An 11,336-nucleotide genomic window follows, 5' to 3' on the forward strand; every position below is an offset into this window, starting at 1 on the left:
GAATTAACCGTTTGCGCCTAATTGTCGACACAAACAGATTGAAAAACACAAAGTAATCGTAAACTCGCTCGTCAGGATTAGAAAACTCGGCGCATCTGCTCAAACCACGCTTCTCCTTATAGATCGTAATATCAGTACAGGGTCGTTACACGACTCGCATCTCCACCATGAAAGGATGGCTGATTTGAGCGATACGTTTGTACGTGAGCGAGAATCGGGATCGGAAATGCAACCAAACGAGATCGAATAAAATCGTATTTTATTAGATCGTAAACAAAAAGACCAATCATCAGCGAAAAGAAAAACAGAAAAACACCGAAGTGAAAATCTAGAGATCTTTCACTGAGGCCAAAATCATCGTAATGAATCGGTGGAATCCGATGAATGGAGATCGCTGCACAAGAGCGGCTCGGCAGCTCCGAATCGGCGGTCCAATCCGAGACCGACATGAGCTCAGAGCCGAACGCTCTGGCAGGCGGTAGCGTGATATCATCTCCAGCGTGATGGCGGTCCGCCATTGTCCTATTGACCATATGCATGCTTTATGTATGCTCTCATCGTATGCTATAACATATTCGGCATGAAAGGGTTAATCAGCTCAGCCTTTTATTTAGCTTGGTTATGTTTGTTTTGCTTCTCTTCTCTTGGTTAAGATAAATAAAAGACGATTAACCACTTGGCGGTCGATGTCAACAAAGATTCGCTGTCAAAAACACGTCTAAATGGCGTACAAGCTTGTCCCGTAATTTCCATCGTAAAGGTACAGCTAGCGCGAAAATTTGCGCTTGAAACGATGGCCACGTCACTACGCTAATCTGATTGCCTAAATCCGCTCCGTAGTTAGATTGTCCATTACCACACCGACTGTTTCTTAGTCACCTCACGCCAAGCAGTTACTGTTATTCTCATTAAATTATATGGTGTGTACCAAGCCACCAGAAAGCCAAATGCATGTTACGTGTTTAAACAGTGTGGCGTGACGCGCCGTAGTACGGATTTACGCGCAACACGTTAATTTGTAATGTTCGCTGTTCTGATGCGATGGAAATTACGGGACAAGCTTGTACACTTCAATATCTAAACAGCTCAAAAACAGAGATATACATATCTGTACAGAGTACCGGGTGGCTGAACAAAATTGTATGGGGGTCTGATTTGCCAGGTGGTGATGGATCCTTCCGCAGTGCTGGCCTACTGCCATCTTAGTTTCATTCAAAAGAGTAATGTCTTTCCCATAGGAATTTTAAGAAAAGCCAAGATTATTTAAGACTTTTGAACCTTTTTCTGGATTATTTTGAAAAATGGTGGATTTCGAGGGAGTCCTGGAAGCAAAAATTTAAAAATAACCATTTCTAAATCAAAACTTTTTGTTTTTCAGCTAAGTTGATTAATTTGTCTTACTTTCGCGTTTTAGATAGAGGGGCTGTTTCTTGTTTTTTTTTTTTACTAAAAACAACCGCAATATTCTAGCAACTGTATTTTGCCGGTAATCGGGATAACAAAAATTTCCCACGAATTATTTTCGTGAAATCCGCAAGAAGGTTGTTCGAAAACAAATTTTTGATCAACGCTTCGCAAGCTTATCTGGTTCAATTTTTTTCTGCAAGGACTAGGTAGCAGTTAGAGTTGAACCGACATTAATTTCTTGCTGCAATAGGCGTGCATCAAAATGTTTTACAAAAAATACTCATAGAAGTAAACCTACAAACCGGCATTTTTTGGAAATGTCACGAAGTACGTTGTCTGCATAGACCGTCAACGTCATGCAAACTGCACAGCCATCTCATTAAAGCGGCCGTCGAATGGCACTACATTCTCATCGCCTTCCACTCCTCGAGGCGCTGACCGGCAATCTTCAGCTCCCAGAACTCCACACGACATTCGCGCCCGGCAACGTTAACGATATGTAGCCCAGCCCGCAATGCGCCGTACGTCGCTTCCTTATATCCTCCGTCAATGTACGCTTCCACTGGCAGACCATGCTTCAAGGTGTCCACAGCCCGAACGGTTTTATCCGGTTTGGAAAAGGCAACGCGACCTTTGCCCCGTGCATACACGACACTATCGCCGACAGTGGTGGCAGGCATCCAGTAGCCGGTTTCGAACAAACCGTACACGAAGATCTTCTCATCCAGTTTGTACAAGTACTGCGTCCCAATGTTACACAGCACATACTTGCGCGGCTCCTTGGAGAATTTCTGGAGGTTATTACTGGCTGCATGTTTGATCTGGTACAGCGTATCGAGTTCCGTTTTTGTCAGCAGCTTATCCTTGTCCTACAATGAAGCGAAGCAGTTCTGGTTCAGCTGATAGTTTCTCGCCTTTAAACACAGTCTGCCAAGATAAATAAATTAATACGAACCTTAAAGGGACCCGTGGCCAGCTGCTCGTCGGTCATTAAGGGAAACCGCACACGGTATAGTGCACTACCCAGGATGCGGCGCCGATGGGCGGCATCGGCAGGCAGATTCTTCCGCGCGCAAGCAGCCCTTGCCCATCTGTGGACATACAACGATTTTTTTATTTTTATTTTCCCCTACGGTCTATCTCACCCATAAGCTTAATCATTAATGATGCCATCCATCAACTGTTATTGGGAAATTAATATTCTGGTCAGTGTTCGAGCAGGCTGAGGATTTCTTGCACTGTTTTTCTATGTTCATCAACATACAAATTACTCGTACATGTACTTCCAGAAGCATAAAAGATTTTCATGTCCGAAAGTCTTCCCAGTAGCAAAATATCAAGACAGAACAGGGTCAGCCCTGTTTTTACAACAAAAACAACACTGTTCGTGGTCGATATCTATCAAAAGATGAAACTCTTCATCTTCCCGATAGAAGTAAGGAAAATTTGTGTAAAACATATGTTGCCCACACCTAACAAAAGTTAGCTCGGAACTATGGTGTTGCTAAAGAAGCAGTTTTTACGCGCGAAAAGAATCCGGTGGTGTCAAAAAGCAGTAAAGCGGAAAACCAAGAAAATGTGCGTCTTGTAAAAGCTAATTATTTTAATTTGAAAAAGTTTGGGTTTGGAAGTACATATTTTACCGTTATGACAATAACAAGATTACAACAAGCATTCAATAACTTTAAAACGATAATGGAAAGAAAGCCTTGAGGAAAAGAAAGACGTAATAAAACAAGCGATTTTTAGGTGTGATAGGTGTAAGACTGCCAAACTACGTATAACACCCACTAGGCTGTTTTCTTATGGCCATTTCTTCATCGATAATTGAACTCTTATTTTGTCTTTCGATAGCTTAGCGAATAAATTATGCATATAAATATTTGGATGGCTTAGCGCTTAAACGGCAAGCAGGGAAAATAGGGGAAAAGTTATAGTAGCGCCCTTCCTACGTTGATACAATAATGCTTGACCTTTGCCGCCGTGCGAACGCTTGCGAAGCGCCGACACGTCGTTTCGTATAATTCTGCGATGGTTGTAAGTTTACACACAGAAAATTGGCTACCTATTTTTTTCTGCAGTGCCACCTACTTTTCCGCAGCCAAGTAGACGGTATTCTCTTCCGCCGACAATGTGTTGCGCTGCAGAAGCATGTCCAGCGTTGTCCATTCCATCTCGCTGAAATAATCCGACTGGAGAACAGCCTCGCTGGATGCATCCACAATGTCCCAGCACTTTTCGATCACAACATCGCAGTCCTTCGTCCAATGCAGCGCCTACCAAGCCGGTCAACTTGTGTGTGCATTTGCGCAAAGCACAGCGTTTTACTACTATTCTACACTCACATTTTCCAGATGCATCAGGCAGTTTTCCGGTTTCAAGAGATCCAGGACAAATTCCGTGCAGAGATCCGCCAACCACGGTAGCTCGTACTTGTCGGCGCAGTACAGCGTTGGCTGAACATTGTCTTCGTTGAGATCCTTAACCGAGCCAGTGTAAATGTAGCTGGAAAGTGAAAAACGGCTCATTTTAACCAAGATACTTTGTCCAATACGCGAATTCATATTGTGAAAATGTCCGGAATGCGAAAATCGTCGGGGTATAAGAAACACGCAGTCAAACTAGAAAATGACTGGACGGTTACCTGAGCATGTTGGTGAAGGCCTCCGGAGTGATGTCCGGGATCTGGATGGGTGTGCCGTTGGGCTCGGCCGAATTTCCGGTCAACATGTTGTTGAATGCGTCGCTGCTGATGCTAAGCGTTAACCTAACGAAAACTAGGGAACTTATTTGTTGCCACTCGCGAACGAGCGTTGTCACACCATGCCTGTGAGCTCGAATCATCTTCGCTGCACCACATTCGATATCTCGTCCGACGGCGAATTCCACATCCGTTAAATGGTTATTGGCTAGAGCATGGTTCCAGCGATCGGCAACCTGGGGGAGTGCGCCTCGACGATGCGCCCTGGCAGTTGGTGTGATCGTGGGCGTCGTAGTCATGATTGTAGGTTCCGCTAACAGGTAACGTCACTAACTTATGAGTTATTATAACCCGCAGATTGCAGCAAAGCAAATGTTCAGCAAAGGCGGTGCACCAGCTTCGGTGTAAGGAAAAAACGATGTACCGTGATCCGCTAGGACCAAACTGAGAAATCTGAATGTCTCCGTGACTTGGAGTTTTTCGTTTAAATTTAGCAAAATCCTCCTCTTTCCTCCTGAAGACAAAAACACTGGAACCGATACGGTAATAATAGCAAAGCGCTATAAAGTGCATGGAAAAACGCTGAATGCACCGGATGTCAAACAGACAGAATGATTAGTCGTATACTCCATAAAGACATCGGTAAAGTTCTGTCAGTTGCTAGACAACGACACAATCTTGCTATACGCTACAGCATCCATAATATAATGTTCCTTTTGTTGGGCCAGTCGCTATGGCAGCCTACGAGTAGACAGCCAGCGACAGTCCCGCTTCCGGTGTGCTGACTCACACCGAGTCGCACTCGCTCTCGTACGCCGTATCGGCCTCGACTCTGGCTCGGCTACGCCTTACCACGCCTTCGGCTATACGTCTCGGCCAATCAGCGTTCGTTCGCTCGTGTTGGATCAGCCCAGTGCCGCAGATAGGCATTTTCCATGTTACGGCTCATTCAGCCGATCATTCTTGTCAGTCATGATTTTGCTCACGCACTGTGATGTACTTTATTGCATTCACACAATAAAGCCTATTTCCTCACTATCGTGAGCCTCTGTTCGCCAGCTGTCACATGCTAGCAGATCTCGGTTTTTCCTTCTGTGGAACCTTTTGAGAGACGGTGTAGACCTACATCCGTAACGGCCAACGAACAGGCAGGGGAGAGCTGAAACCCAGTTCCCATCCCCACCCGAACGTTGCCAGCCAGAACGGTGTTCTTCTCTCTTGCGGACGCGGGCAGAACGACCTGCGGACCCTCTTCTCTTACGCGGACAGAACGATCCTTGCGCGGACGACCAGCGGCACGGATCTCACGGACCTTCTGGACGGAACGTTCTGGATACGGGTTCGTTACGAGAGCCTGCAGCGCGAAGGATTAATCATACGGGGTCACCTTTGCGTTAAGTCGCACCCGCAACTTTACCATCGCGGACAAGCGGATCAAGCGCGCGGAATCCACCGGATAACCCAGCAGAACGACTCGGATTAACCCGGTAAAAAGGGTCGATTGACCCTCGGTAAACCCTGTAGAGCCTCAGTAGACCCGATATAGCCGGGCTACTTCGATTTTCCACCGACGAAAACTAGTTTCGGTCGGCTAGAAACCTTTTTTACCCGGAAAAACGGGCTTAGAAACATCTTTTACGGGTAGATTAGGGGTTAGCCAACCTTACTAGGTCGGACCCTCGAAGCCTCGGTGTAGACCCTCTGAGCCTCGGTTAACTGCTTCCTATAATTTCGGAAAATTAAGGGATAAATTTTCTCCCGGCTAAATTAATTTTGGTCGGCTAAATAAATTTTTCTGAATTTTTCCTGATTTTTTCGGAATTTTTCAATCGCGGAAATTAATTAATTCAAATTTTAAAATAATTGTGACGTCACGGTAGCCGATATACAGTACTTTACGGCAGCCAATCAGCGTAACGGGGAGATTCCCTATGCTAAGTGCCCGTAGTGAGTCATACATGTTTACAAATTTTTGCGCCCGGCACTAAACTTGTGACGTAGGCAGCAATTAGCAAGATCATTTTGTGTGACGTCACAGTGCTTAACGACCGTAGTATAGGACGTACGTAATAACCGTACCGTACTGTAACCTGTACTGAGTCACAAGTAGTACGAGCACACCCACCACATCACCCCCCCACCCCACCGGACCTGTGCCCCCCACGGACCCTCGGAGGCTCTTCAACCCAAGGAAGTCCGACTCAACCGGAAGTCCCCAATAGGGATATTCGGTTGATCCAACGGAGGCTCGAAATCAACTTAGCGAAGGTTTGACTTGACCAAGAGGTCCCCAATAGGGATATCTGGTCAACCCGGCTGAAGCGAAAACCGCTTAAGCCTCCACCTTCAGTGGTAATCGGACATTGTTGGACGGACGTCCCCAATTAGGGACTCCGACCGACTTCCGCAGATTGCCGGAACCACCGCATCCGGACCTTCGAGGCCGGACATATCGAAGCCTCGACCCTTGACCCTCGAAGCCGGACGTACCGAGGTTGATCAACTTGAACCCGTTGACATCGGACGGTCCCCAAATAGGGATAGTCTGTACGTCTCGGCAGAGGTGCTGAAGCATCAAACCGATTACCGGACCCTCGAAGCCGGGTATACCGAAGCCTGAACCCTCGAAGCCGGACGTACCGAGGCTGAACCAGCTGAACCTGTCAACATCAGACGGCCCCCAAATAGGGATAGTCTGTACGTCCCGGCCGAGGCATCACATCTCCATTTCCTGGGTTACCAAGGCTGAGCGTCAGAATGAGCGCTCAGACCCGTAGTTACCAGACTCCACCGGAACCGATGAAGACCGGGGGCTACGACCCTCATCATGTTAGTCCTGCTGGCCGCGACGTACCATCCACGGGCCCAATTAGGCTAGTGGGGGTACAGGTAACCCCTTCACCGGGACAGAATGTCCCTCATATCGGCCTCGGGGCTTCACCTCAGTCGGACCCTTGGTACGCAACCCCGGTGGACTGTAGACCCGACCCATCAGAAGGGCGCGAACAGAACTCGCCACTTCTCCAGCAGATTGCTGGCCTCCTAGGGCAACTGCAAGCGAATTCAGCGCAGAGCTTTGGCACCCTACAGCAGAACTTTGGCATCTTGCAACAGAACCAGACGGACACCCTGCAGGCCGTCGGTACTTTGCAGAAAAACCAGACGGAAACTCTGCAGGCTGTGGGTACACTTCAGCTGGAGCACACGGAAACCCGGCATGCCCTCGGCACCCTACAGAGTGAAACCCAGCATGCCCTTGGCACCCTGCAGCGGAACCTCGGCAACTTGCAGACGGCTACCAGGCAGGACATGGAAGCCTTACACCGGCGGATCTCCAACTTGGAGCAGCAGCAGCCTGTGCTGGAGCCAGCGTCACAACAGCCTCATTACCCGGCAGTTATTGTGTCTGCACCTCAGAATGAGGTTACCGGACCCCATCCTGCGGATTCCAGCCGGGACCGACCCTCGAGGGTGCTGCTAGACCAGCAACCGAAGCACGTTCTGCCGCAGCAGACCCTAAATATGACCCAAATAGGTCTAATTGAGGGTCGCGACCAGTTACCGGACCATTACTCGGAGTCATCTTCATCCAGCCCGACCCCCGGAGACCCGACTGGGGCTTATCGTCGACTGCAGAATCAGCCGACTTGGGCAGATCCTAGCCTCCGCATACAAATCGCCGGACGGATGCCGCAGAATGCGGCTGCGCCAGAACATCTGAGACCATTGGTACCGGGAGATCGACCCAACTTGGTCGACCCACCTGGTCTACCCGACATACAGGGCAACCATCCGGCTCAGTACCCGATTCAACCTCCGGTCCCATACCTGGCTCAACCCCCGGCTCAATACCAGGTTCAACTACAGCCGGCTCAACCGCAGCTCATTCCGGTGGCCCAACAAGGCTACCCGGCCCCTCAACACGGTCCCGACGCAGAACGTGTCTTGGCAGCCCTACGGCATGCCCGGGATCGCGAGGAGAGATTGCTTCGGAGGATTGACCGCGGCAACCGACCCCAGTTACCGAAGTTTGACGGAGTCTGCACAAACCTGGACAGATGGGTGAAATCCATCCGACGGATTTACGGACCGGACGGCGACCTGGATGAACCGGACGTGAACTTCACGACCGCCCTGGAAACTGCCCTCTCCGGCCCGGCCCTCGAATGGTTTGAAAACCAGTCGACCTCCGAGCCTGAAGAAGGCTGGACCGTCAATGAATGGCTGGATAAATTCATCGACCGGTTTGCGGAGAGCAACAAGCAGGCCAACGCCATAGCGGAGATCAGCCAACGGACGTACCGCTTTGGGCTAGAGACACCGGAGCAGTACTACGATGCCATGATGAATATTAAGGCACGTGGTGGTCTTTCGGAAAAGCTGGCCCTCACCTACTTACGGAAAACGTAACCGAATCAGAGTTACGCCGGGCTTTGGACATTAGGATGCCGGAAACCACGGCTGACTTCTTAGCATATATCCGGAAGTTCACCGCTGGAAAGCCGGAGTATAAGATGCCAATCGAGGACTCAATTGTCCGGAACGTGATCCTGGCCCCAAGACATGAACGAGCAGTGCACTTTGCGTCCCCAATAGGGATGCCAGCCGTGCAGCCCCGGGCCCCGTTGCCTTCTTACGGTGGTCCCGGCCAGTACCCAGGAAGTGGGTTCGCCGGCCAGAATGGAGGCTACCACGGAGGGTGCAATAGCGGAAACGGATTCTGGCAGGGTACCTATGGTCAGGGGAGAAACTTCGGCCAGAATGGTCAGAACCCCTGGCCTAATCAGCGCCAGCGGACCCTGGATGCCTACGTGGACAGACAGGAGGGCCTGTTCTGGCAATGGACATTCGAGAATGGGATTACCTGCGGCAATTGCATGTGGGGCAATCACCATAGCAATGCCTGCGCGTACGCGAACGTTGACCCGGCGTTCAACCCGAACCTGCGCTGGTACAAGGACTGGCGTCAGAGGTATGATGGCGGTTGCCCGATAGGCTCAGCAAATCCGAACCGCGCGGCCTTGGTTCCTTTGCGCCCAATAGGTGCAGGGAGACCGAGAAGAAGGGTCAACCGGAACCAGCCCCTCGAAAGAAGGGTTAATGGTGGAGGTCAGCCAGATGAAGGTGGATACTCCTCCGAACCTGACGGATACCAGTATCCCGCCGGACGGATGCAGGAGCCAATAGCTCCGCAGCCCTCAGGGTCGGCACCTTACGCCCCCAATAACGGTGGAGGATCAGCCCCGGTATACCTGACGGGAAACGAGTATGGTCAGTAAGAAACGGTGCCTTAGCTGACCGCTTGCCACCAACCGAGCCACCGGACAAAGACAACCCATTTGGAGGATCCGCTGCAGGCGCCCATAATCGCGCCGGAGTTTCCCCACCCGACGAGAGAATCTTCGCCGGACCTCCTAAAATTCGTAAGAAAAAAGCTAAAACTTCAAAACCTAAGAGGTTACCGAAGAAAGGGGCCACCGTAGGCGCCAATAGCTGCCGCGGTCGGCCCGTGCCCGACAAGAGAATCTTGGACGGCCCGGATGGTATCCGAACTGGAACCATCCTAAACAGCAACGACAACGTTGCCGGACCCTTGACAGCGACTCATGCCGTAAAGCTGACTGGCGACAATATCGCCGTCAGCCCACCACGGACACGGTCGCCGACGACTCAGGGTAAATCCGGACGTTCAGCTGAACCGAGTCCACCGACCATGGGATCCACCACGGTAGCCCAATTAGGCTCCAGTGGCTCTCAGCCTCAGCAGGAGACCCTTAAAGGACGACATGGTTCCCAAAAAGGAATAGTGTCGTCCGGTAGCATCAATGCTGCCGGGTCGTCCGGCGCCAATATGGCCGCCAAACCAGCCGGTGCCATCAACGGCGCCGTGCCCCTCGGACCCTCCGGTGCCATTAACGGCACTTCGTCTACCGGAACGTCGGGCGTCAATAACGTCGCCAGACCAATGGGTGCCAAGAACGGCGCCTTACCAACCGGACCGGACGGCGCCACTAAAGTCGCCACGGCAACCGGACCTCGAGCCTCGGAGGAAAGGTGTAACATGACCCCCCAGGATTCGAGGAGGCCTCTTGGATTCTTCACCGCACCCCCAGCGGATGGAATGCCCGTCAAAATGACGGAAGGATCCCCCGGTAAAGCTCCTGGTGGATCGTCCGCTAAAATTACGGACAAGGTTACCTCCCACGGGCCCAGGGATGGAACCTCGGCAACTGCAAGTAATGTCGCCGGATACAAGGAGGCTTACGCTCGGACGCATGGTAACGGGGTCGCTACCTGTTCCACTGCGCTCGGCACAAGCCAGGCAAATCCGCCGGTGAGCATAGGGAAGTTGCTGCAAAGGAACGTCCGGTCGAGAAGTATAATCCCAACGGACCCTCCGGTCGACCGGACACCTCAACTGCTTAACCCTGTGGAAAAGTCTATCCCGATACCAGAGGCATCGGGCAGTGTGGAAAAACGGGTAAACCGGAATGTGCACACCGGTGAAAACCGTATCCCCTGCCAGGATCAGACTGGCGAAGGACAGAAGGTTCCGGCAGCAAAGCAGGACGAAGCCCGCAAGGTAAACGGGACAGTAAAGCCTATCCCGATACCAGAGGCATCGGGCAGTGCGGACAAACTGGTACAACAGAAGGTTGATACCCCCGAAAACCGCACCCTCGTCCAGGATTGCACCGGTAAGCGACAGACGATTGCCCCGGAAAAAGAAGCTCCGAAGGTGGACCAACCCGGAAGGGAGGATGAGACAGTGAAGTCAATCCCGATACCAGAGGCATCGGGCACTGAGCGGCAGATAGAAGAGCCGCTAATGTCTCTTTCGAGCCAGGCCAAGTTAGCAGCCATGCAAGCCGAGGTAGAAGCACTTTGGGGCAATGAGAAGCTCCTGACGGAGTGGTTCTTTAGATGATTGTCTGGTGACCATTCCTGAATGCCATGAGATACTTGGAGAATGACCGGAATAGAACTTCCCAAGAGCCATCCCAAATTGGATCCGAGGTTCCGACTTGCCCAATAGGCAAGAATACCGTGAACCCGGAGGCTCAGGTTGGCTTTGAGCGCCCAATAGGTGCCATGCCAACCATCCCTCCAATCAACGGAGACTCGTACCCGGCACTAGCCGTTGCCGCGGTGTCATCAAACCTCGATGACCCGGTGTTACCCCAATGAGGTGACACGGTTACCAGAACGGATCCGGAATGGATCCAAG

The 11,336-nt window shown here is 51.0% G+C and overlaps 1 protein-coding gene across 1 annotated transcript; it reads right to left on the minus strand.

The window, feature by feature from the left end:
- Positions 1-1,663: 1,663 nt before the first annotated feature.
- LOC129599279 (BTB/POZ domain-containing protein 6-like) lies at positions 1,664-4,598 on the minus strand. Its single transcript, XM_055497489.1, has 6 exons — positions 4,235-4,598; positions 4,052-4,174; positions 3,753-3,912; positions 3,499-3,683; positions 2,363-2,498; positions 1,664-2,276 (listed from the first exon to the last, which is right to left on the minus strand). The coding sequence occupies exons 1-6, from the start codon at positions 4,405-4,407 to the stop codon at positions 1,809-1,811; spliced, it is 1,245 nt and encodes a 414-aa protein (XP_055353464.1). The 5' UTR covers positions 4,408-4,598; the 3' UTR covers positions 1,664-1,808.
- Between the last annotated feature and the right edge of the window lie 6,738 nt (positions 4,599-11,336).

Source organism: Paramacrobiotus metropolitanus, unplaced genomic scaffold (assembly GCF_019649055.1).
Source record: "Paramacrobiotus metropolitanus isolate TYO unplaced genomic scaffold, Prichtersi_v1.0 Parri_scaffold0000142, whole genome shotgun sequence".
NCBI lineage: Eukaryota > Metazoa > Tardigrada > Eutardigrada > Parachela > Macrobiotidae > Paramacrobiotus > Paramacrobiotus metropolitanus.